The following is a 26,319-nucleotide window of genomic DNA, read 5'->3' on the forward strand; positions in this document are numbered from 1 at the left end:
CCTTCCACATTTTCGAGTGTGCTTTTATTTTTATTTGTAATGACAATTCTTTATTACCTGGAAAGTACATTTTATGAGGACTGTGAAAACTCGAAAGTAGAAGTTCAAAGTATTTTACATTTAATAACATCTGATTATAATCCTTATGATAGCCAGATAAGGTGCTATTTTACATCTTATGAAATAGCACAAGCCTTAGGCAGACTTCTGAAATAGAAGAAAAGTGTTCTGAGACTTCTATCCTGCTAGTTTTTAAGAAATATTTTCTCCCAGAAACTCGGTGTCCAGTGTCCCTCTCAAACCTGCTAAAGGACAGTAGCTGAAAGATTTGCTTATCTCAGGAAATTTGCATTTTTATAGCTATCAAGTGCATATAATTTGGAATTAGAGGCACAGGCAAGCAGGCCTTCCCAATCTCTGTGAGACCGCTGTTCCCAATTCTGACAGATCGAAGCTGTTGCCAATTTGTTAATCAGACGCAATGATACAAATGGAAGATGCAACTATTCATTCCGAAGGGCCCATAAAAGTCTAAGGAGCAGTCACTGCCCAAGCAATTAAGGAGAATATTTTTGGAAAGGCATCTCAGAAACTAAGCAGAGCATAAATTTCCACCCTCTACTTACTGTGTTAATCAGATCAGCTCTCACTGCGTAGATGCTGCCCTGCTCTAAAGCAGTGCTTATTTAGTTGGGACGACCCAAACCATCCCTGGGCACAGACAAATTGTAATTTTATAGCAGACAGCCTCTAAAATGTTTCTACATCCAAAATAGTTGACACTGCCAGGCACAGTGGCTCATGCCTGTTATCCCAGCACTTTGGGAGGCTGAGGCAGGCAGATCACCAGGTTAAGAGATCAAGACCACCCTGGCCAACATGGTGAAATCCCGTCTCTACTAAAAAAAAAAAAATAACAAAAATTAGCTCCACGCGGTGGCGTGCGCCTGTAGTCTCAGCTACTCAGGAAGCTGAGGCAGGAGAATCGCTTGAACCCGGGAGGTGAAGTTTGCAGTGAGCCCAGATTGCATCACTGCACTACAGCCTGGCGACAGAACAAGACTCCAAAAAAAAGAGACCTCGTCTCTCTAAATAATAATAAAAAATTGGCCAAACAATGGTGGCATGCCTGTAGTTCCAGCTACTTGGAAAGCTGAAGTGACAGGGACCGCCTGAGCTCCTGGAGGTGGAGGCTGCAGTGAGCTGTGATTGCACCGCTGCATTCTAGCCTGAAGCCTATCTCAAAAAAAAAAAAAAAAAATAGACACTTATAAAGAAACATTTATAGGCTAGAAATGTGCTGTCCACTAAGGTAGCCACTAGCCACATATGGCTATTTAAATTTACTAAAATAAAATTTTAAATTCACTTTCTTAGCCGCACTTGCCATATTTCAAGTGCTCAGTAGCCACATGAGGCTAGTGGCTACTGTATTGGATAGTGGAGATACAGAACATGTCCATCATCACACAAAGTTCTGTTGGACAGTGTTGGTTCAGAAGAGAATACCTTCACATTGCATTTTTTGTAGAGGCATGTATAAGCGCGCACCTCCACATTCTGTAGAGGCATAAAGCACCTCCCTACCCCAGGGCCCGTCTGTACAGTCATTAAATGGTCTGACTTCAGCACTTCTACTTAATCTCTAAATCTCTAAATCTTTACACGCACATCACACACAGGACAAACTCTTTTAGCCCACCTCCTTCCTCTTCACTGACTCTTCATGGTGGGCTTAGTTCCCATAATCCATGAAAATGCCAAGCTCCTTGTCACTGAAGCTTGTTCTGGAAACCTGCCTTCAATGTAACAAGCTGGAATGTGAAGAGGGATGCACCTATCCGTGCTGCTGAGTCATTGAACTGACTGAAGGACTAGGGGGTGCGGAGCAGAAATAAAAGCACACAATCCTTTCTTTTAGAGACTTGTTCTTTTCGTATTGGCACGTAAACAAGTCACTAAGTGAATTGATAGAACAATTTTGTATTGGGAAAATGCTTTTCTCAGGCACGATTTGAACTCAGTGCTTTCCTGAATCTAGCAAAGTATGCTGCTTTGTTTCCTGTTAGATTAATTCTGCCTAATTTTAAAGCTTTGATTCTCTTTTTATGCAGACAAAAATAAATCTCTCTAGTCTAGGCCTTTTTCGTTTCCCAGGATTATCAGTAGAGCCTTTCATGCTATATTTTTGTCTTGGAAACAGACAAAACTTTTAGATAGTCCAGCACGCACCGGATGACTCTGAAGCCGGTTGGCCAGTGGAGATTGGGAAGAACATGAAAAAGCTTCAAAGCTTTTGGTTGAGACATCGGAAGATGTAAACCCCAAACGCGGTTTTTACTTCCTCCACCCAACCCTCCCCGCAAACCTATGCTTTCTTACTCGTTTGACTGTTCAGCAATTCTGAGGCCAACGATTTGCAACGGCGAGGAGCAGGGGCTGGTGAGTCAAGGACTGGGCATGGAGTCAGGACTCTTAGGTGCCTTGACTCACGGCAGAGCTCTGAGGAATTCGCTTTGCCTCCCGCGTGTCTCCCCTCACCTGCCAGAGGCGGAGGGGAAGCGGGGCTGTGCTGGAAAAGGTCCGTTTCGCACCGACTAAGGCTACCGATTGGCAGACCTGAATTTTAAAAGACCCTCGGAGTTACACAGCAAATAAACCCTCAGCGAATGCCTGCGTCCCGCCTGCGCTCCGGAGACCCCCCAGCTCTGCTTCGGGGGCTCTGCCGGTGGGTGTGGGCTGCGAGACTCGGACGGCCCCACGGCGTGGCGGAAGCAGGCGGAGCTGCGCAGGGAGGATGCATGTTCACCTCCCCCGGGTCTCGGGCTGCACGGCTGCCCGTAACTGTTCCAGCAAGGGTCAGCCAGCAGCTGCTGCGCCACTGATTTTCCCTTCGCTCTTGGGTCCCAACACCCGGGCTCTCCGGGCTGGGGAGGGGGTGGGGCGGGGTCGAGGTCGCGATGAGCTGCTCGCGGCGGCTTCACACCTGTCTCGAGTTTGCTTTCTCGCCTTTAATCCTGGCCAATCCTGAAAGCACCACAGCAGAGCGCCCCCGCAGCTCGCGTCGAGCCCGGCTCCTAGGCAGATGCTGACGAGGGGAGCGAGGGGCCGCCCGTGTGTGAGGCAGGGGATGAGACCAGGGGACCCGCACTGAGGGGCGCCCTGAGCGTGGCGGTTGCTTCGGAGCTCGGGGCGCACCCGGGCCACCCCGCACGGCGCAGAAGCCCAGCGCGCACGCGCGTTGCCCGCCGTCCCGCTCTTCCCCCCCGCCCCGCGCCGCGTCCCCCCCCACCCGGGGAGAGGTTGGCGGGGCGCAGGGAGCGTGCGCGCGGCCCGCCCCGGGCGCGGGCGGAGGGACGAGGAGGCGGCGCGCGCGGCGCCTATCCCGCAGAAGCCGGCGGACGCGCAGGAGGACGGAGCCCTAGCCGCGACTCGCGCCGCACCGGTAGGGGACCTGCAGGCCTGGGGATGGGGATTGTGGGGAGGGTGTTGGGGGTGGGCACGGGAGGGCGGGAGGCCGCAGGAGGGACCCGGAGACCCGCGCGACCCCGCCTCTGGAAACTTTGTGCCGGCGCCCCCACCTGCTCCCGGGCTGTCCTCGCTGCCTCGGGGCGGCTGGGGGAGTAGAGGCCGGGGAGCCGCAGCGCCCCCCACCGGCCTTGGGCGCGCGCCCCTTGCCGCTCCCCCGCTGTGCCGCCCCGGCGACCCCGGCCCTGTGAGCCCGGATCCAGCATCTTCCGCCGCGCCTCTCCGCCGCCTCCCGACCCAGCGGAGGCCGCCTTGCCCCGCCGGCATCACTCGCTCTGGAGCGCGCCGCGGATTTTTCCTTCTCTGAGATGTTTCTGGTGCATGGACAGAAGCAACTTGACTTTCAGCGATGCCAAGTATCCAACTTGAGTCTTCCTCTGCGGTGGTAGATGGGTGTGCGCGGTGCTAACATCTGTCTTTTTATTTCTAAGTACCCTTGCTCCGAAGCGAAGTTGAGTTGTTGGTAGAGAGGAGGTGCGTGCTGTGGCCGCCTTAAGTGGATTGTATAACTATATTTAGGCGGATGTTGCCAGTGGTACCAGCCAGTGTTATGGTAACTGGGCATCCCAGAGGCTGAGAAACGAGGAGCGACTTACAAATGTAGTTTTACTGTGCAGGGATTTTTTTTTTTTTTTTTTAAACCACCTTGTACTTGTATCCAGCAGGACCTCCGGGCATTTAACGTGTGTTAACTCGTTAGCTGTTCATTATGATTTTATGAGAGGAGGGTGGAGAGTATTACCATCCCATTTTACAGATGTAAAAACGGAGGCGAAGAGCAAACTCCGGGTTCATTGGTAACCTTAAAGGAATAGGGACCAAGAGATTTAACCCAGAGTCTCCTGGAATTCCTAGTCCCTAAGGCCACTTAGAAGTAGAATGGAATGTTGGACCGTCCTCTCTGACATTCTACAGATCACTTGAGTCAGAAAGGCCGAGGGCAGCCGGCAGCTGCATGCCCAGGACTCAGCTCCGCCACAGTTAAGTCGCACTGGGCAAGTCAGTTTCTCTCATTTCCTTCCTGCTCTCTAAACCAGGGCAACAAAGGTGCTGTATTCTTTGCAAAGTTGTTGTGCGTGTGTCTGGAAGCTCCACTCCCTGGAGCTGCAATTTGGTGATTGTTGTGGCCTCATAAAGGCCCCCAGTCATGTGTCCCTTGAGAAACACCGGGAAGGAGGCACCCCCACAGTGAACGCCTCCTCTTCGCCAGAGACGCCTGAAAATTCACACCAGGGACACTTCACATCAGGGACGGGCCAGGGCAGAGACTCTGACCTGGGGGAGGGACCAGGGTTGCCACGAGGAGGTAGGAAGGAGCCCTGCACAGGCGGCTTGACACAGGGGCCCTATTCCTGCCTCCAGCTCTGACTCATCTTCTGACGCTTGGGGGAGGAGAGGTAGTTGCTTGGTATTTTTGGCTTTCCCCCATAAAACTGGAGACAGTTTCCTTCATTCCAAGTCGTTTTCATGTCAGTGTTGAACGTGTCTGTCCTGAGTTCTCATCTGAAAGCTTTCATATTGGTTGACGGCAGGTATGAATTCTGTAATATTCAATAGAATGGCATAAATGTATATTCGTTTCATTAGAAAACTAGCCAAGTATGTAAGTCCAGGACATCCTCTAAGACTTGAACGTCTTTAAAAGGTGAGCTTTAGGGAGGGCTAGGTTTGTTGGGTTCCTTTGCACTTGGGATTTTAAGGCAAATGGATTAAAAATGCTTTTCCCAAAATCACAAGGAATACATTAACCGTTTTCTGTGACATTTAAAATTTACTAATAAGGTTAAAGCTTTCTTTTGAACTTCCTTCTCAAAAGTAACTCCGGAGTGCGTCTTTATCAGTTTGTGTGTATCTTTTTAGACTTTTCTAAGCATTTTTATAAATGTCTGTTTGCACACAGTGGTTTTTGAACTGAAACTATTTTGAAGTTGGCTTGTCCTGTTCATAAAGATTTGGCTTCTGTCAAGAACAAGTAACGTATTTAAGTACAACTGTTTGTAAAGTTTTAATAATCCTGATAGCGTGGTGGTAGTTCTCAGGGCAAGGGACAAATGACCCTTTCTTAAACAACTTTAAAGTAGTAGAATCATTATGATCCTAGGTTTTACCCTTAGGTGCAGAGGAAAACTTTCCTATTAAAAAAACATCTAGGGCTACTAGCGTATTGTTTAGTCTTTGCTTATAAAGAAACATCAAAGGGAGTGGAAAGCAGGGAGAGTTGCTAAAGCAACCAAGGCCTGGGTATAAACTTACAGAGCTAACATTTAAGGTGGCTTTATTATTTATGAAAGCTTTACTTCACCTAGGTGAAGACAAAGGAAAGTGTTAATGTGGGCACCATTCAAATCAGTAATTTCAGGAAATGGATGGGTTAAAACAAAATTCATGTCACGAGTCTGTGGATTTATATATTATACATTCACTGAGGACTTTTACCATGCTAAAGGTGCTGTGCCTGCATACAGGGGAGGAAGGCAAGTAAGGTCGGTCTCTGACCTTATGAAGCTGACTGGCAAATAATGACATTCAGAGAGGATTGGCCAGAATTGTTGTCATGGTTCTGAATTCCCAGAAATCAACATTGGATTTATTTGTGAATTGTAACGTGCAAAAAAAAAGTGTCTAAAACAAGTGGATAATTTGATGGATTATTTTAAAGAAAACGTAAGTGTAACTGCCTTGCAGGTCAAGAATCTGACTCCACACTCTCCCCTCCCCCAGAGGTCATCTAGCCAGAAACTACCTTGACTTTTATGGAAATCACTTCCTTCTTTTCTATAGTTTTTATCTCCTAAATATAAATCTCTAAAAGGCAGAGTTTTATTTTCCTTGTTTTTAACTTCTACGCAAACGAAATCAACATACTCTTGTGAATCCTTCTTTCTGTTCAGCATTGTGTGAGCCTGTGTGTGTGTGTGTGTGTGTGTACACACACGCATATATATAATTTTTTATTTAAATTCCTGCAACATGCTATTTTTAAAGATTTATCCATATTGTTGCCTATGACTGTAGTTGTTTTTGTTTTTTAATTTTTTAGAGACAGGGTCTCTATTGTACACTGTATTGTCCAGGCTGCTCTCCAATGCCTGGGATCAAGGGATCCGCCTGCCTGGGCCTCCCAGAGTGCTGGGATTACAGGTGTCAGCCACCACACACAGCCCAGTTAGTACATTTTTGTCTTATGAACATACCACAAATGACCTGTCCACTGTTGATGGACATCTGGGTTGTTTCTGGTCCGGGGCAATTATGAACAGCCCTGAGTCAGGTGTGCATGTCTTCAGCTTTACTAGTTGATACCTGGTTTCCAAAGTGGTTGTACCAATTTACATTCCTTCAGTGGTGTCAGCTTTGAGTTTGTAATTCTCTGTATTTACTGTTTAACCACAATTATGCTCGAATATTTTCTGAATGAATGAATAAAGGTCCCCTGGGTAGTCTGAGCCCTAGCCTGTCATGTACTAGTGTATTTCTATTTAGTTGGGTGTTTTGGACTAACCACCCAAACACCGGAAATGGTTTTCCCACTGTGTTTGGTTGACAGATATCTAATAGAATCCTTTTATCAATCTTTTTGTTTGTTTTGTTTTTTTGGGAACAGATGAGTAGTTATGGGAAATTTTAAATATGCAAAATGAAATGCTAAAAATAAGTGTCTAGTACCTAGAAGTCTTCTTTTAAGGCTCTTGAATGAATCCTATCTCTGGTGAATGCTTTCATTGTGCCCAGCCCTAAATGTGTAGGACAGTGTATTGTGCAGGAACCCAGGCCTATCCTTGCTAAAGTACCCTCTGAGGATGAGACTCACACACTTGTGGACCTGCTTGTTATCCTTAAGAGGTACTACGCATGGACCCTAACTCATACTTCTTGGTAATTCCAAAGTAACCACGGACTCTGTGCTGTAGGAATCAATGGCTCTCTTAAGTCTTTTAAATGTATTTTTCTCCAAATTTTCCTTTGGGTGAGAAAGTAGAAGTAGCTTAAAGCTGGGTTTTTGTTGTTTTTGTTTGTTTGTTTTCTTTTTAAGAGATGGGGTCTAGCAGTGTGGCTCAGGCTGGCCTTGAATTCCTAGGCTCAAGGGATCCTCCCACCTCAGCCTCCTAAGAAGCTGGGAGCCTGCAGCGTGTGCCACATCCAGTGTGAATTCCTGCTTTCTGAACAGACAGTTGCCAGGTTCAGTTTGATTTCCTGGGTTTAGTTTTGCCAGCTGGATTTAAAGTCTGTGTGTGTGTGTGTGTGTGTGTGTGTGTGTGTGTGTGTGAGAGAGAGAGAGATAGAGAGAGAAGAGAGAGAGAGAATGTGAGAAAGAGAAGGAGCAGGAGGGAGGGTGTGGGGAGAGGTAGGCGGTTCACCTGAGGACAGCTGTTAAATTCTTGTGTTTGTTGAGTACTTACTGTGTGCCTAGTATTATGTACTGTGTTTCTGCCCTTAGAGCAGAATGTTCTGCAATTCTGTAGGTTTACGAAAGGGGAATCCTTTTTAGCTGGAGGGGTGATGGAAGAACACTAGCACAAAGACTGAGATTTGCAGATCCTTTTTATTTCTTCTGTAAAGTATCTTGGGAAATAGCTAAATCACTCTATTTTCAGTCTTTATTTACATAAGTCACAAAGACTTTTTGCTCATTATAGTAAAGATTTTTTTTTCAGATTCTCTAAAATAATCTTAATTATAGAAACCACATGCGGATAAATTAGAAGTTTTCAAGAAAAGACACCCAAAGGAGGAGGAGTAAGAAGTCGTTAGTCTGGGAACCTCTTGATCTGAGTGACGGGGGCGGAGCCCGGCTATGTTCTTTGTCGTGCCGTCGGCCTTCCAGCAGGCAGCTCTCACAGAGGAGCTCCATTTCCCACCTGTTGCAGGGCAGGGGCAGCCTCAGTCTGGGCGAGGAGGCCAAGGGCCGCGGCCACAGTATATGCCTTCTCACGTGCAGCCCACCCAGCTCACCTGGGCACATCCCATTCTGTTCTTACACTGACTGAGAGCAACCAGAGGTCCAATTGGGTAAACTTCTCATGCTCTGTGCCATCTTGAAACCTCAGTGGACAAGAAGGTTCTTTTGAAGTTCATATGCAGCTGGTGGGTTGACTTCTGCCTTTCTCTCACAACAGTGTCAGCATCAGTGGCCTAGGGCGAGTTTTTTTTTTTTTTTTTTGGACTCCTTATGTCTTTGAGTGTGTGAGTACATATGAGAAAACTCCTTAACTAGAGCATGCTACTTCTGTTGACTAGTCAACATTGTGTGACAGAGAGCACCTTCGAAGCACCAGCCTTCCCTGCCTGGGAGAGTGACCAGGAGTTGAACTTGCTTGAAGTTTTAAGGCCCTGGTAAAAATGAAATCTGGAAGACTACTGTCAGCATACAAATTACATTAAATTTGAAGATTTATAATGAAATATTTTGTCAGGCTGGGCGCGGTGGGTCACGCCTGTAATCCTAGCACTTTGGGAGGCTGAGGCGGGTGGATCACGAGGTCAAGAGATCGAGACCATCCTGGTCAACATGGTGAAACCCCGTCTCTACTAAAAATACAAAACATTAGCTGGGCATGGTGGCGCGTGCCTGTAATCCCAGCAACTTAGGAGGCTGAGGTAGGAGAATTGCCTGAACCCAGGAGGCGGAGGTTGCGGTGAGCCGAGATCGCGCCATTGCACTCCAGCCTGGGTAATGAGAAAAAATCCATCTCTAAGAAAAAAAAAAAAAAAAAAAGCTGAGTGTGGTGGCATGCACCTGTAATCCCAGATACTCAGGAGGCTGAGGCAGGAGAATTGCTTGAACCCAGGATGTGGAGGTTGCAGTAAGCAGAGATTGCACTACTGCACACCAGCCTGGGCAACAGAGTAAGACTCTGTTTCAAAAAAAAAAAAAATTGTTGAAAGCAAATTAACCAACATCATGACTCACCATTCAAAAATCCTTTGTCATGCTTTGTCTTTTATAATGCTCAAAATATTAAGCATTATCAAGTCAAAACTTCCTTGGGCCCTTTCTTTTTCTTTCCCATTGAGACAACCATTCCCATGAATTTAGTGCATTTCCTTCCAGCTCTATTTAAATACCAATTTTACATCAAACTGTATTTTTTTTCCAGAGTCTATCCCCTCAAGCTGGAGTGCAGTGGTGTGATCTCAGCTCACTGCAGTCTCCGTCTTCCAGGCTCAAATGATTCTCTTACCTCAGCCTCCGGAGTAACTGGGATTACAGGCATGTGCCACCACACCCAGCTAATTTTTGTATTTTTAGTAGAGACGGGGTTTCATGTTGGCAAGGCTAGTCTTGAACTTCTGACCTCAGGTGATCCACCTGCCTTGACCTCCCAAAGTGCTGGGATTACAGGCATTAGCCACTATACCCAGCCTTCAAACTGCATTTTTGATGAATGTCAAAAGGACGTAGAAGCCAAGAGTGGTGGCCCATGCCTGTAATCCCAGCACTTTGGGAGGCCCAGGGAGGTGGATGGCCTGAGCCCAGGAGTTTGAGTCCAGCCTGGGGGCAACATGGCAAAACCCTGATTCTACAAAGAACACAAAAATCAACTGGGCGTGGTGGCTCATGCCTATGGTTTCAGCTATTTGGGAAGCTGAGGTGGGAGGATTGCTTAAGCTTGGGAGGTCGAGGCTGCAGTAAGCCATTACTGCACCACTGTGCTCTGGGACCCTTGCTCAAAAAAAAAACAAGACTAGGCATGGCTAGTTCACACCTGCAATCCCAGCACTTTGGGAGGCCGAAGCCAGTCAGAGTATTGCCTGAGTCCAGAAATTCAAGACCAGCCTGGGCAACATGCTGAAACCCTGTCTCTACAAAAAATACAAAAAAGCCAGGCATGGTGGTGCACCCTTGTAGTCCCAGCTACTCAGGAGGCAGAGGTGGGAGGATCACGTGAGTCCCAGAGGCTGAGGCTGCAGTGAGCCTAGATTGCGCCGCTGCACTCCACTCTGGGTGACAGAGCAAGACCCTGTCTCAAAAAAGAAAGAAATCTTTACTGGCCTTTATTTGGTCCTGTCACATATAGTCTATGTTTAGGGGACAGAACTCTTGGATCATTTCATGTTTCTTTTTTTTCCTTTTTATCACATATTTCTTGTTAACAAAAATTGGAGAAGTATTTAGTGTTTTACAGAGCTTCAATAATTTGATGTAAACTTTCAGCCAAAGATGATCCCAAATGGAAATGAAGTGGAACTTCTTTTGTGTACTAGATTGTATCTTTATTTTTTATTTTTTAAAATTTTATTTAAAAGGTTCCTAGGGAATCCCCTCTCCCTGGCTTACGAATGCATTGAACTAGATTGTATCTTAAATCCAAATGACTATTATTTGAAAATAATCATTTTTTTTTCCAAAAATTGCACTTATGGAGTTTCTTATTCCGTTTATTATCCTAGAAAGTATAGGAGATAATACCTATCTTTCCACAATATCAGATTAGTCTTAATATTTTTAGATTCCTTCTAAAAATGTACTTACTAGAAATATAAATGTTTAGGTCTTCACTTCCAGAAATTCTGATTAATTAGGTCTGGGGTGGAGTCTAGGAGTCTGCATTGTAACAGGCAGCCCAGGTGATTCTCATGTGGGACTCCTTGGGACCAAACTTTGAAAAATTCGTCTCCTATACTGTGGTGGTTTTATGACTTACTAATTTCAACTAAGTATCAATGTATTAGTCCATTCTCACACTTCTATGAAGAACTGCCTGAGACTGGGTAATTTATAAAGGAAAGAGATTAATTGACTTAACAGTTCTGCATTGCCGGGGAGGCCTCAGGAAACTTACAGTCAGTGCAGGCAGGAGAAATGCCAGACGCGTTTAAAACCATCAGATCTCATGAGACTCACTGACAATCATGAGACTCACTGACAATCACGAGAACAGCATGGGGGAAACCATCCCCATGATTCAGTTATCTCCACCTGGTCCTGCCCTTGGCAAATGGGGATTACAGTTCAAGGTGAGATTTGGGTGGGGACACCAGCCTAACCATATCAGTTGGCAAACTTTCTTTTCTTTTTTTTTTGAGATGGGGTCTCTCTCTTTGGTTCAGCCTAGAGTACAGTGGCATGATTCTGGCTCACTGCATCCTCGAACTCCTGGGCTTAAGCAGTCCCTCTGCCTTGGCCTCCCAAAGTGCTGGGATTACAAGTGTGAGCTACCACACCTGACCCTCGAGAAATGTGTTTTGTTTTGAGCTGGAGTTTCGCTCTTTCACCCAGGCTGGAGTGAAGTGGTGTGATTGTGGCTCACTGCAACTTCTGCCTTCCCCAGGTTCAAGCAGTTCTCCTGTCTTGGCCTCCCAAGTAGCTGGAATCATAGGCGCCTGCCACCATGCCTGGCTAAGTTTTGTATTTTTGGTAGAGTTGGGGTTTCGCCATGTTGGCTAGGAACTGGTCTCGAACCCCTGACCTCAGGTGATCCACCCACCTCTGCCTTTCAAAGTGCTGGGTTTATAGGCATGAGCCACCATAACATTTCAGCCAGCCCGGTCTAGAAATGTTTTTTTTTTTTTTTTTTTTGACGGAGTTTCACCCTTGCTACCCAGGTTGGAGTGCAATGGCGCGATCTCGGCTCACTGCAACCTCCACCTCCTGGGTTCAGGCAATTCTCCTGCCTCAACCTCCTGAGTAGCTGGGATTACAGGCACGCGCCACCATGCCCAGCTAATTTTTTGTATTTTTAGTAGAGACGGGGTTTCACCGTGTTGACCAGGATGGTCTCGATCTCTTGACCTCGTGATCCACCCGCCTCGGCCTCCCAAAGTGCTGGGATTACAGGCTTGAGCCACCGCACCCGGCCTAGAAATGTTTTAATAATTAGTAATATGGGCTTCTAAAGGGAACTATTACACTGTCATATTGTATTTCAAGACAGTATTTTTTCAGTAGCTAAAGCCAAGGGAATAACTTCAGGATCCTCTGCCTTTGGACCTCCCTCCTGTTCAGCTAAAAACTTGATTCCTCCCTTTGCTGAAGGATGGCACAGACACCCAGTTGCCCTCACAATGCGGTAGGACTGCTCCCTCAGCATGAGGGGGGACAGCCTTCATCAGTTCCCTCCATCCAGCTGAAGCAAAAGACTCAACTGTTTACCTCACCTTGCTCAGAAACTTCAGCATGGTAATTATAGGTGCCTTTGATTCGTAAAGAGAAATGGGAAATTAATTTATCAATACTTTATAAATGAAGTTAATTTGTATAAAATCACTAAAAGATGGCCTGGCGTGGTGGCTCACACCTATAATCCCAGCACTGTGGGAGGCAGAGGTTGGTGGATCATGAGGTCAAGAGATCGAGACCATCCTGGACAACATGGGGTGAAACCCCATCTCTACTAAAAATAAAACAAAAATTAGTTGGGGATGGTAGCACACGCCTGTAGTCCCAGCTACTCGGGAGGCTGAGGTGGGAGAATTGCTTGAACGCAGGTGGCGGAGGTTGCGGTGAGCCGAGATCGCGCCATTGCACTCCAGCCTGGGTAACAAGAGCGAAACTCCATCTCAAAAAAAAAAAAAAAAAAAATTACTAAAAGATGTGGAATTGGACCAGGTGTATGATAAGGAAATCCTCATAGGGTGAGGGTTGCAGCTCACTGCTGGAGTTTTAAGGATTTTGATATGGTCCAGTGAGACATCAAAGGGGAAGATGATCAAAGGATGATTATTAGCCACTGAGCTCTTAGTCCTGCAAACTTTATTCTAATTTATAAATTTCTTTTTTTTTTGTCTTCCCTTAAAGTAATAATGAACTTGTAAGGACTGAAATCTTAATTTGTGAAAAGACCTGCATTTCCTGAAATTTCGTGGTCTTGCTTCTCAGAGGACAGTAGTGACTGACAGTTTTGAGGCAAACTCATACCTACTTGGGTTTTATTGCTGATATGTGATTTTTTTTTTTTTAAGCAATTTGCTTCTAGATGTTCTGGCTTATGTAAATAAAAGTTTACCGCTTAACCAAGCACATATGATTTCACATTTAATTTTTACCACTCACCCCTGGAAAATTTTAAAGTGTTATTTATATAAACCATTGCCCAAATTGGTTTCCAGTTATCACTAAACAAGTTTAAATACGGTTGCGGACTTTTGCAAGCATGTTCTTGGTTCAGTTTTATCGGATGTTTCACACCTGAAGACCATCTCATACCACAGCAGTTTAGGATTCTTAGCAATCACTCCCCAGTCTGTAAAGCACAGTCACATCAACCTGACCTTCTGGTCCTTAATTCCTTTCTCTCTGCAGTTTTTATTTTTTTCCCCAATATTTTGGTAGTCTTTGAATGAATGGATCTGTTGTGGTCTGATTGTATGACTAAGCAACAAATGGACAGCTCATGGAAGGACAGCTCTGGTCCCAGTGGGGCTACTGATTTTCTGTGTAGTCTGTAGAGTCTGGGAAAGCCTCTTCACCTCCATTTACCTCTGATTCTCTAAGGACCACGACAGCAGACTGATACTGATCCGGGAGAGGCTGAGTGGTGCTCACGTGGCTTATGTGGGACAGGTGCCCAAGTGTGCTGCTGCAGGTCGAATGGGGCAGAATGAGGCAGATTCTCACATTTTATTAAGTTAGTTTTTAATGGGTTTAATCTTCAGTTTGCACTTTTAAAAACTGTGTATACAGATCACCTGGGATCTTGTTAACCTGCTGGAGCCCATTCTGTAGGTCTTGGAATGGAGCCTGCATTCTGCATTTCTTTCAAGCCTCTGGGTGGTATCCATGCTGCTCGGGCTTGGGTCACACTTGCTGAATAGTGAGGACTGTAGAAAAAGGCTGTATTCTCCATTCCAAGTCTCCATTCCATTCCAAAACAAGGAAGCCTTTTTTTTTGAGACTGCGTTTCTTGTCACTCAGTCTGGAGTGCAATGGCACGATAACGACTCAGTGCAGCCTCCATCTCCTGGATTCAAGCGATTCACCTGCCTCAGCCTCCAGTAGCTGGGATTACAGGCACCGGCCATTATGCTTGGCTAATTTTTGTATTTTTGAGTAAAAATGGGTTTCACCATGTTGGCCAAGCTGGTCATGAACTCCTGACCTCAGGCAATCTGCCCACCTCGGCCTCCCAAAGTGCTGGGATTACCGGCGTGAGCCACTGTGCCTGGCCAAGAAGGCTCTTGAAAGGCAAGAATGGGTGGAGAAAAAGCATGGTATGCAATCTCTAAAAAACTCTCCAAGAAACAGCTCAGGTGTTCAGCACTGTTGGCTGTTTTTACTTTGCTGTTTGCATTGCTGCAGCACCCAGTTTCACCAGTTGTTTCATTCTCTCAATGGTAGTCCGTCTCTTTCTGTTTTTATATATGTGTCTTGTGTCATTTCTGTTAGATGATAAAGTCCCAGCATAGGGTTATGCCTTATGTTGCCCATATGTCCCTGCTGTAGTTACTATTGCTGCATAATACAGCTCCAAAACTTGGTATAAAATAACTTTTGTTTTGTCAAACAAAACAGAACTTGTTTGCAAGTCCTTTTTTTTTTTTTTTTTTTTTTTTTTTTTTTCCTTTTTTTTCCTGACAGAGTTTCACTCTTATTGCCTGGGCTGGAGTGCAGTGGCGAAATCATGGCTCACTGCAACCTCCACCTCCTGGGTTCATGTGATTCTCCTGCCTTAGCCTCCCAAGTAGCTGAGATTACAGGTGCCCGCCACCACGCCCGGCTAATTTTGTATTTTACTAGAGATAGGGTTTTTCCATGTTCGTCAGGCTGGTCTCAAACTGCCAACCTCAGGTGAGCCGCCTGCCGTGGCCTCCCAAAGTGCTGGGATTCCAGGTGTGAGCCACCATGCCCAGCCTGTCCCTGTTTTTTTTTTTTTTTAAGACAGGGATTGCTCTGTTGCCCAGGCTGGAGTGGAGTGGTGCAATCAACCTGTAGCTTCAACCTCTGGGCTTCACCTGAGCCTCCCCTGTAGCTGGGACCACAGGTGCACATCATCACACCCAGCTAATTTTTTTGTAGAGTGAGTGTCTTGTCACGCTGCTTCATTTGGTCTTGAACTCCGGGGCTCAAGGAGTCCTCCTGCTTCGGCCTCCTAAAGTGCTGGAATTACGGGGGCCACTGACCCGGACCTAAAGTAACTATTTGTATTATACTCACAGATTTCTGTAGGTCAGGAATTTGGACCTCACTACTAGGGCCAACTTGCTTTTGCTTCACAATGTCTGAGGCCTCAGCTGGGAGTCTCAAAGCCTGGGGGTGACTTGATGGCTGGGAGCTGTAATCATAATAAAGTGTCTCTACTCACATATCTAGTGGTTGAGCTTGGTGTCAGCTGGGACCTCAGTTGGGATGTTAAACACCCATCTATGGCCTCTCCATGTGGTAGCTCTTTGGGCTAGTTCAGGCTTCTTCACAGCATGGCAGCTGGGTTCCAAGGGCACGTCCTAAGAGAACAAGGTAGCAGCGTGCAACATGTTTATTCCCTGGCCTCAGAAGCATCATTTCTCCTGTATTTGTTCGTTGTTTTAAAGACAGTGTCATTCTGTCTCTCAGGCAGAGTGCAGTGGCGCCATCATAGCCCACTACAACTTTGAACTCCTGAGCTCAAGCAGTCCTCCTGCCTCAGCCTCCCAAGGTGCTGGAATTACAGGCATGAGCCCCATGCCCAGCCTTTACTGTATTTTTTGGGTTGAGGCCGTCACAAAGGTTTCTCAGGATTTAAATGAGGGATATCAGTCCCACTGTTGGATGGGAGGGGTGTCAAGATTACACTGTAAGGGTTGGCCACAGTGGTTCATGCCTGTAATCCTAGCACTTTGGGAGGCTGAGGTGGGCGGACTGCTTGAGCCCAGGAGTTTGGGACAAGCGTGGGCAACATGGGGAAACCATGTTTCTATAAAAAATAGAAAAATTAGCTGGGCATGGTGGCACACACCTGTGGTTCCAGCTACATGGGGAGGCTGAGGTGGAAGGACTGCTTGAGCTTCTTCCTGAGGTGGAAGGAGGCTGAGGTGGGAGGATCACTTGAACCTGGGAGGTGGCGTGGCAGTGAGCCAAAATCATGTCACTGCGCTCCAGAGCAAGACCCTGTTTAAAAACAAAACAAAAAAAACAAGGTTACACTGTAGGAGTGTCATGGGAGATGCTGTGGCCATCTCTGGGGAATACATTCTGCAGCAGTCTGCAGCAGCATTCAGCAGGGTGTTGACTACGTAGTGTGAACTCAGTGAAAGACTGTTGAGTGAATGAGTGGTAGGTAATTTAAGCACCAAGGTGGTTGAGGACCAAATTCAAGAATCCAATTCAGATGTGAACAGATTACCCTATGGTACCGAAATAAATGCAGACTTCCCACCTTTTACAGTTACTGATGGTCTCTTCTCGATATCTCTACTCTTCCTGTTGCCAACATGGAGAATCTGATTTTATCACATGGAGCTAAACTTCTTCAAATCTTTGCATCTGTGTCACAATGCCGGCATGTTTTTCCTGCTTATCTAGTGGACGGCCCCTTTCCTTCTTGGGCTGTGGCATATTCTCTACCCAGCAGCTGGCTAGTATCTTACAGTGATTGGGCTGGGTGTGATGCCTCACACCTGTAATCCCAGCACTTTGGGAGGCCAAAGCAGGCAGATCACCTGAGGTCAGGAGTTCGAGACCGGCCTGGCCAACGTGACAAAACCCCCCGACCCCCGTCTCTGCTAAAAATACAAAAATTAGCCAGGCATGGTAGTGCGTGTGTAGTACCAGCTACTTTGGAGGCCGAGGTGGGAGAATCGCTTGAACCTGGGTGGCGGAGGTTGCAGTTAGCTGAGATTGCACCACTGCACTCCAGCCTAGGTGACAGAGCAAGACTCAGTCTCAAAAACAAACAAAAAAAACGATCAGCTTCTGTTAGCCTCAGCAAATGTAGTGTGAACAGGCTGCCAGTCCATCTGCAGATGTCAAGATGGCTGGCCTGATCACAGCCACATAGGTAGTTGCTCTATGGCTACATGTCACAGTGGGGGAATACCTGTGGCTGAACCAGAGTGTGACTCTCAGTCTTCAGCTTTATGTATCTTGTGTGGATTATCTCCATCTCAGAACACTAACTTATCAGTTAATTAATACAGTGAGAAAAGCAAAAACGACCCCTTCACCAAAGTAAGTAGAAGATTTAAGATGTTTTACTGCAATTGTTAAAACTTTCCAGGTGACAGAACAATTTGTGAACATCTTTTACTTCATTTTACTTTAGTATGTATGTATGAGACAGGGTCACTCTGGCTGGAGTGCAGTGGTGCAATCATGGCTCACTGTAGCCTCGACTTCCCGGACTCAAGTGATCCTCTTACCTCAGCCTCCTGAGTAGTTGGGATTACAGGCACGTGCCACCATGCCCAGCTAATTAAAAAATTTTTTTTGTAGAGACAGTGTCTCATTATGTTGCCCAGGCTGGTCTTAAATTCTTGAGCTTAAGGAATCCTCCTGCCTCAGCCTCCCAAAATGCTGTGATTATAGGTGTCAGCCACTGTGCCTGGCTGAAATCTTTTTTTTTTTTTTTTTTCTTTTTTGAGACAGAGTCTCGTTCTGTTGCCTGACATGATCTTGGCTCACTGCAGCCTCCACCTCCTGGGTTCAAGTGATTCTCGTGCCTCAGCCTCCTGGGTAGCTGGAATTCCAGGTGCATCCACTATGCCAGGCTAATTTTTGTATTTTTAGTAGAGACGGGATTTCACCATGTTGGCCCAGCTGGGGTTTTTTTTTTTTTGGTAGAAGTGGGTTTTCACCATATTGCCCAGGCTGGTCTCCACCTTCTGAGCTAAAGTGATCTAAAGTGCTAGGATTATCATTTTCATTACCGAATCAGAAGTTCGGGCCATGGTGGCTCACCTCTGTAATCCTAGGCTCTCTGGAGACTGGAATATCGAGGCTATAGTGACCTAAAATTGTGCCACTGTACTCTAGCCTGGGCAACAGAGAGAGACTCTGCCTCAAAGCAAAAAGAACTAGATAGACGTTTACTTGATTAGAAGGAGAAAATGTGATTATGTGACCGTTTTGAATATAAAAAGGTAACAGTGTAGGCCTCTCCAATATGTACTCTGACCCTCTGAAATTCCTAAAACAAAGTATTTTAGTCGGAGCATTTTACAGTCACCTGAAACATCGTTGTGGCCATTTTCTGCTGTTGAACATGAGAAGAAAAGTAACTGCTGATACTGGTGGTTGTCATTTTTTTTTTTTTTAAAGAAAAGTAACCTCCATGGCACTAGGATGGATGCTCTGATTAGGTTGTGACCCTGGGTAGCAATTCTGAATGGCAGGTAAAAATGCCAGTGCTGACCAATTACAAGGCCACAGGCTGGTGCCCGCATCCCAGGAGCTCTGCAGTGCAGGGAGCAATCAGTTATTAACATTAGCATATGCATTATTGAGATTAGAGGCCTGCTGGAACTATACAAATTCTGTATTTTGTTTAGTACTTAGTGCTCGATGCTTATTATCCAAAAAGACCAGCATCATCTCTGAGAAGACATTGCTTATAGCTGGTTAAGGACAACCCAAAAAACCCCTGGGGTTGGTTTAGGACAGCTCTTCCTTTCTTTCACTCTACCTCCATCCCCCTGGTCCCCCCAGGAAAGCATTTTTCCTCCAGGAAGCACAGGGCATCTTGGGAAGGCCAAGTTGAACACCATAGACAGTGATGTGGACATTCTTCAGCATTCTCCCTGGTCATCTTTGTCCCAGAGACCTTTGCCTGGCAGTGGGATGATATGTTCACTCATCACCATGTAATCTGCAATCCCTCAAATCCGGGTCAAACTCTGCTACCATCTCTTCTTTCCTTGTCTCTCAGGACATGCTTACTCAGTAGATTTTCACGCACCTGTGATGTAATACATGTGGGTTTTTTATTTTTACCATCCAGTTCTACTGATCTGAGAACTGGACAACTCTAAGGCTTCCTGTAGCACCTGCTCTGGGGCTGCTCCTTGCTGAGGTCCCTCCGCAGCCATGGGGAGGTTCTGTGCACCAAATGGTGTACCAGGATGTGGCAGTAGTTCCCTGTTCTGGCACTAGGGGAAACTGGAGCAGCGCGGCCCATCTGGGCTTAGCCTTTCTGTAAGTAGCACTGAAACAACCTTGTTAGGCAGATCCACGCCCCCTTTTGTGTGTGGCAGGCGCTGGCTGGTGGTGTGGAGCACCTCGAGGCAGGTAAGAACACAGCCACACTGCAGTCACCGCAGAGAAGCAGTGTGTGGACTTGAGCTAGAAATCCGGACACCTTGCATCTTTTCCTAGTTTAACTTCTCAAGTTGAATTCATCTCACCCTTTCTCAACCGTGTATTTTCCAACCTGTCAAGGGGGTCAGGAGTGTTTGTCAGAGAAGCATCTATAGCATCTGTGCCCTCTGCATTGCCCTCTGGCAGAAGTTGTTTTCCTGAAACTTGGGACCAGCTTTGGCATTTTAAGCAGGTTTGTTGGCAAAGAGGCAGACCAGCAGCAGCAGGGAGGGAGCATCGTGTCTGTCTCACTTGGATTCTGCCCTGAGGGCTCACAATCTGTTTCCCTCCTGCACCACGTACCCTAGCACTGCTCAGCGAATGAGAGTTAACAAAATCAGCCCAGCTTCCACAAGGAACTTGGGCCCCTTTGCCTCAGGAGGGCAAGTGGCTTCCCAGACAGCTAATTTGGGAGAACGAATCGTTCTGTCACCCAGGCTGGAGTGCAGTGAAGCGATCTCAGCTCCCTGCAGCCTCTGCCTCCTGGGTTCAAGCGATTATCTTGCCTCAGCCTCCCTTGTAGCTGCGATTACAGGCATGCGCCACTACGCCCGGCTAATTTTTGTATTTTTACTAGAGACGGAGTATCTCCTTGTTGGCCAGGCTGTTCTCAAAGTCCTGACCTCAGGTGATCGCCCACCTTAGCCTCCCAAAGTGTTGGGATTACAGGTGTGAGCCACCGCGCCTGGCCAAGCCTCTCTTAATTAGATGACTAGATAACCTACTCGGAGATTTGATTAGCATCTTTCAGATTTTCCACGAGAGGAGAGTCATCCCCAGCAGCTTGACAGCCTAATTTTTTGTTTATTACCACAGTGACTTTGCTTTTTAAACCAGTAGGATTCTGCCAGGGAAGACTCACAAGTGGCAGGAGACCTGGCTCTGCTGTACAAAGGATGTTCTCAGTTCAGAGTTTCTGCCCAGTTCATGTTTTCCGTTGAATACACACGCACACACACAAGCAGTTCCTTATGTGACCTCAGCCTCGTTTTCCTCAGCTGTGATTTTTGCCTGTGGACTGCTGTGTGTACTCCTGTAGCATTAACCAGTCATGGGATGTGGGCTCCCAAAGCAGGGCCTGGCCCCAAGTGAGGCGGCGGCTCCCTTCGTAGAAGGGCAGTGTCCGGGAGGGACTTGTGAGCTGTCAGCAGCAGCACGCGTGGTGCCTCAGTCTTGCAGGGGGAGTGCGGACAGAGCCACAGCACTCACCTCTGTAGTAGTTCTCAGAGCTCTCCCCACCTGCAACCTTACCTGGGAAGGCAAATCCTCCCTGCCTGCAACCTCACTTGGGAAGGGCAAATCCTCTGGCCCCACCCCAGAGGGACAGAATCAGAAGCTGGGGAAGGGTCCAGCAGTCTGTGCCCACAGCCTCCTGGGGGATTCTGAAGCATGCTCAGTGAGAGCTCCTGTATTATAATGACAAATGTTTGTAAATGGGGCTGAGCGCAGTGGCTCATGCCTGTAATCCCAGCACTTTGGGAGGCCGAGGTGGGTGGATCACTTGAGGTCAGGAGTTTGAAACCAGCCTGGCCAACATGGCAAAACCCCAACTCTGTTAAAAGCACAAAAAATAGCTGGGCATGGTGGCACATGTCTGTAATCCCAGGTACTCAGGAGGCTGATGCAAGAGACTCTCTTGAACCCAGGAGGTGGAGGTTGCAGTGAGTCTAGATCACACCACTGCGCTCCAGCCTGGGCAACAAAGCCAGACTCCATTCCAAAAAAAAATTATAATTTTTTTTTAAAACTATTTAAAAATGATAAACATGTGTTATAGGATCCAGCCCTTCACTCCAGGGTGTTTAATCAAGAGAGAAGAAGGCATATGTCTACACAAAGACCTGTACGTGGATGTTCGTAGCAGCTGTACTCACAATAGCTTTAAACTAGAGACAACCCAGGTTGTCTCTAGTTCAGTAGGTGAATCTCAGCTCACTGCAACCTCCACCTCCTGGGTTCTAGTGATTCTCCTGCGTCAGCCACCCGAATGGCTGGGCTTACAGGTGTGTGCCAACATGCCCAGCTAATCTTGGTAATTTTAGTAGAGACCCAGGTTTCTCCACATTGGCCAGGCTGGTCTCAAACTCCTGGCTTCAAGTGATCCGTCTGCCTCAGCCTCTCAAAGTGATGATGGGATCCCAGGCATGAGCCACCATGCCTGACCCATATATATTTATATACTAAGTCCATTGATATAAAAGTCTAGAGTGCAAACCATAGTGACAGAGGTCAATGGTTGCTTGGGAATGGGGGTAAAGGGCAGGAAAAGGTTGGATTATAAAAGAACATGAGGAAATTTTGGGGGGGATGATGGATGTATTTATTATTATGAGGTCCTGATGTCTCCATTGTGTACATATGTCAGAACTCATCAGGTTATGTACTTGATCAAGTTGTATAGCAGTTTATATGTCAAGTACACCTCAACAGAGCTGTAAAACAAAACAAAAAAAACAGGCGTGACAGTTACCCGGGAAAGGCAGGGGAACAGGTGGTAGAACACATTTTTTATGATGTTCATGATACTTACATTATTACACAAATGAATAAAATAGGAGGGACAACATGGAAAAGAGAACAAAATGAAGGAAAACTGTCAGTTTCCATCCTGAACACCAGGACCGCCTATAGCTAGCGTCCCTGGCTGTGGTCACATCTGTGGTCCTGCTGTTCATGAAGCCGTCCTCACTGCCATGTCCCACATCATCGCCCCTGGCCACGCCCATCCCTGGCTTCCTGGTGCACACTGTCCTCCACCTTGTGTTCAGGCATGGGGCTGCTTGGCTTACCTCGCTGCACCTGGCCTGTCCGTCCTCACACCACAGGGCTGACCGACGGTACGCGGAAGAGACAAGTCCGTGTTGTGTCCTCGCGGCCCAGTGGGCACTCGGCAGTGCCAGACGTTTCACAGATAGGTTGTGGTTTCTGGGTCTCCTCCTCTCAAGAGATTTGTCTTTATTATTGCCAAACTGTCACACTGTGGGTTATGTGTCATTAACAAACAGCTGAGATTCAGGCTGGTATTTCTTATTGGTGCAGCCAGCCTTTAAGTGCACACCTGGAAATGTTTAGCACACTTTCTACTTCCTAGCTCTGTTCCAGTCAAACCCAAGTTAGCAGTGAAAGCCCGTGAGAAATTCTTTGCAACTTACTGATTGGCTATGTCCTTGCGTCCTTGTTTTCCTGCAGATCTGATTTGTATCCACTGTCACCAGCACTGCTCACTTAGGACTTTCTGGATCCAGACCAGGCTCCAGCATCCACTGGACTCGTGAGCAAGTGAGTAGCCCCAGCAGTGCCTGCCTGTTGAACCTGGGGAGGCTCTTGTCAGGCTGAAATCATAGCAGGCTTCCTGACGGTCCCTGGATGTGGGCAGGCACACTTCCCACTGGGCGCAGGTGATAAACCATTGTGATTTTTTTTTTTCTTTTGGTGAGAGGAACTTATGTATCTAAGAATCTCAGGAAACCAAGAACTTCCTTTTCTGCTCTAATATATATATATTGAGGTTTAATAGCAGTCACTGGAATAATGAGAGGATAGCGTTGTTTAGATGTTAAAAGCCAGCGGGATTCATTATGGAGCTCAGAATTAAATGGCAGAGGAAGGTGAAGTTATCATTTAGCCACACCCAAGGTCAGGTAAAATGCTCATTTAACTTACAGGAACTTTTAAGAACATGCCCTTCAAATTGCTTGGGATTATTTCCATGGAAATGCCACAGTGTTCACATTGTCAGATAATGATAGAAGATAGTTTCTGGTTTGGGTTTTTTTTGTTTTTTTTTTGTCTCACTCTGTTGCCCAAGCTGGAGTGCAGTGGCATAATCTCAGCTCATTGCAACTTCCACCTCCCGGGCTGAAGTGAGTCTCCTGCCTCAGCCTCCCAAGTAGCTGGGATTACAGGCACGTGCCACCACGCCCAGCTAATTTTTGTATTTTTAGTAGAGATGGGGTTTCCCCACGTTGGCCAGGCTGGTCTCAAACTCCTGACCTCAGGAAATCCACCCACCTTGGCCTCCCACAGTGCTGGGATTATAGGCATGAGTCACCTGGCCCATTCGTTCATTCACTCACTCATCCATCCATCTTGCTCTGTCACCCAGGCTGGAGTGGAGTGGCACGATCTTGGCTCCCTGCAAACTCCGCCTCCCAGGTTCAAATGATTCTCCTGTCTCAGCCTCCCGAGTAGCTGGGACTACAAGCGTGCGCCACCATGCCTGGCTAATTTTTGTATTTTTAGTTGAGATAGGATTTCATCATATTGTTCAGGCTGGTCTCGAACTCCTGATCTCAGGTGATCCACCCACCTTGGCCTCCCAAAGTGCTACCATGAGCCATCACTGTCTAGCCTTTTTTTTTTTTTTTTGAGACTGGGTCTCCCTCTCGACCAGCCTAGAGTGTGGTGGTGCTACCATAGCTCACTGAAGCCTCGATCTCCCAGTCTCAAGTGATCCTCCCACCTCAGTCTTCTGAGTAGCTGGGACTACAGGTATGCATTACTATACTCAGCTAATTCTCTAAAAAAATAATTTTTTTTTAGAGATGGGGTCTCACTGTGTTGCCCAGACTGGTCTTGAACTCCTGGGCTTAAGCAGTCCTCCCACCTAAGCCTCCCAAAGCGCTGGGATTACAGGCGTGAGCCACCATGCCAAGCCTTGTTTTTTTTTTTTTTTTTTTTTTTGTGTGACAATCACCAGAGAGCAGAATTTTACATTGATTTTACATGTTTTTGTCTTAGGTGACTTTTCCTGTTAATTGACAGAAAATGATTTGTCTATCTTTGAAAGGTGGTACTGTATTAACAAACATGACAGAAGGCTCTGAGGAATCAGTAGCACTTAAAGTACTCACACATACCTGTATTTTGCAGGAAGGAGACTGTAATTTTGGATTCCTTGGTGGAGGAAAATCAAACACTCTCGTCTTGCCCCCAACGATGCAAGTGTGATTGCTGGTGTCTTCATGAGCTCCAGAGGTCACAGCACGCTACCAAGGACTCTCATGGCCCCTCGGATGATTTCCGAGGGAGACATAGGAGGCATTGCTCAAATCACCTCCTCTCTCTTCCTGGGCAGAGGCAGTGTGGCCTCCAATCGGCACCTCCTCCAGGCTCGTGGCATCACCTGCATTGTGAATGCTACCATTGAGATCCCTAACTTCAACTGGCCCCAGTTTGAGTATGTGAAAGTGCCTCTGGCTGACATGCCGCACGCCCCTATTGGACTGTACTTTGACACCGTGGCTGACAAGATCCACAGTGTGAGCCGGAAGCACGGGGCCACCTTGGTGCACTGTGCTGCAGGGGTCAGCCGCTCAGCCACGCTCTGTATTGCGTACCTGATGAAGTTCCACAATGTGTGCCTGCTGGAGGCATACAACTGGGTGAAGGCCCGGCGGCCTGTCATCAGGCCCAACGTCGGCTTCTGGAGGCAACTGATAGACTACGAGCGCCAGCTCTTTGGGAAGTCGACAGTTAAAATGGTACAGACACCTTACGGCATAGTTCCCGACGTCTATGAGAAGGAGTCCCGCCACCTGATGCCTTACTGGGGGATTTAGTGCCACCGGAGCCTGCGTCAGCAGCCTGAGCAGGACCGGCATCTGCTCCCTGCCGGCTGCTCCCTCTCCACTCTCTACTCAAATGGCCGACTTCTAGTTCTCCCTCAAGTGTTTTTTACACTGGGTGTTCAAATTTCTTTTAAGAGGGAGGGGACATAAAGGGAATGCATATATTGCTAGTCACATTTTTAAAATTAACATTTTGGAATAGTGTTTATGAAAATCTTTAGCTTTTAATCATTTTTAACAATTTGAACAGTTTAATAAACTGTTTGGTTCTGCTCCCTTCTGAATCTCATGCCTTTGGCACCTTGGGAGGTACAGGAGGAGCTCAGTGCAGAAATCACTTTGGGGCCTCATTAACCCTTTAGAGACAAGCTTTGCCCCAGGCTGTTGACCAGACAGATGCTTAGGGAAGATTGATACCAGCTTCAGTCTCTACTGGATTAGCCCTACTCTTTCCTTTCCCCTCTATTATTTAGTGACTCTGTAAGTTAAAATAAATACACCTTTATTATTTAGCTGTTAAGTAACTATAATGAAATCTGCTGCAAAAAACTCTCTTGGAATCCATGTGCCCAGGATTATATTAGCATTATTTTTAATAAATCTAGATGCTTAACATACTAGCATTTTTACTAATAATTTCAGGGTGTGTGTGTTGATGGAAAAAAGGTGCTCTCCAGTAACTGTGCTAAAATGTGGCTCTTGTGACAACTGTGAACACTACGTAAAATACACTTCCCACCGTGGTGGCTGGGCAGACACACTGTTCCTAGCGCGGGGCTGGTGGGAGATGACAGTGCACGCTGTGATCAGGAGTGCTGGTTTTGGTTTCCTCATAGTGGAGGGCCCTGAAGCAGCATGTCCTCCACCAGAGAAACTGGTTTTCAATAAAAGGTGCCTCTGCTTGACTATTACCACATATGAAAATGCCCTTAAACTAAACCTCAGAATAAGAGATAAGCAAATAACAGTGGCTTTGTTTAACACTGGGAATGTTACTCACTCCACTGCTCCTGA

The 26,319-nt window shown here is 46.7% G+C and overlaps 1 protein-coding gene across 2 annotated transcripts; it reads left to right on the forward strand.

The window, feature by feature from the left end:
* Positions 1-3,320: 3,320 nt before the first annotated feature.
* On the forward strand, positions 3,321-25,926 carry DUSP14 (dual specificity phosphatase 14). 2 transcript variants are annotated; one of them, XM_032280815.1, is made up of 3 exons: positions 3,321-3,445; positions 22,925-23,014; positions 24,608-25,926. In XM_032280815.1, the coding sequence occupies exon 3, from the start codon at positions 24,700-24,702 to the stop codon at positions 25,294-25,296; it is 597 nt and encodes a 198-aa protein (XP_032136706.1). In that variant the 5' UTR covers positions 3,321-3,445; positions 22,925-23,014; positions 24,608-24,699; the 3' UTR covers positions 25,297-25,926. The 2 variants fall into 2 exon arrangements, with proteins under 2 accessions (XP_032136706.1, XP_032136707.1); XM_032280816.1 differs by lacking the exon at positions 3,321-3,445 and adding an exon at positions 4,547-5,060.
* Positions 25,927-26,319: the final 393 nt, after the last annotated feature.

Source organism: Sapajus apella, unplaced genomic scaffold, assembly GCF_009761245.1.
Source record: "Sapajus apella isolate SASKATOON/1434 unplaced genomic scaffold, GSC_monkey_1.0 scaffold12, whole genome shotgun sequence".
In the NCBI taxonomy this organism is placed as follows: Eukaryota; Metazoa; Chordata; class Mammalia; order Primates; family Cebidae; genus Sapajus; species Sapajus apella.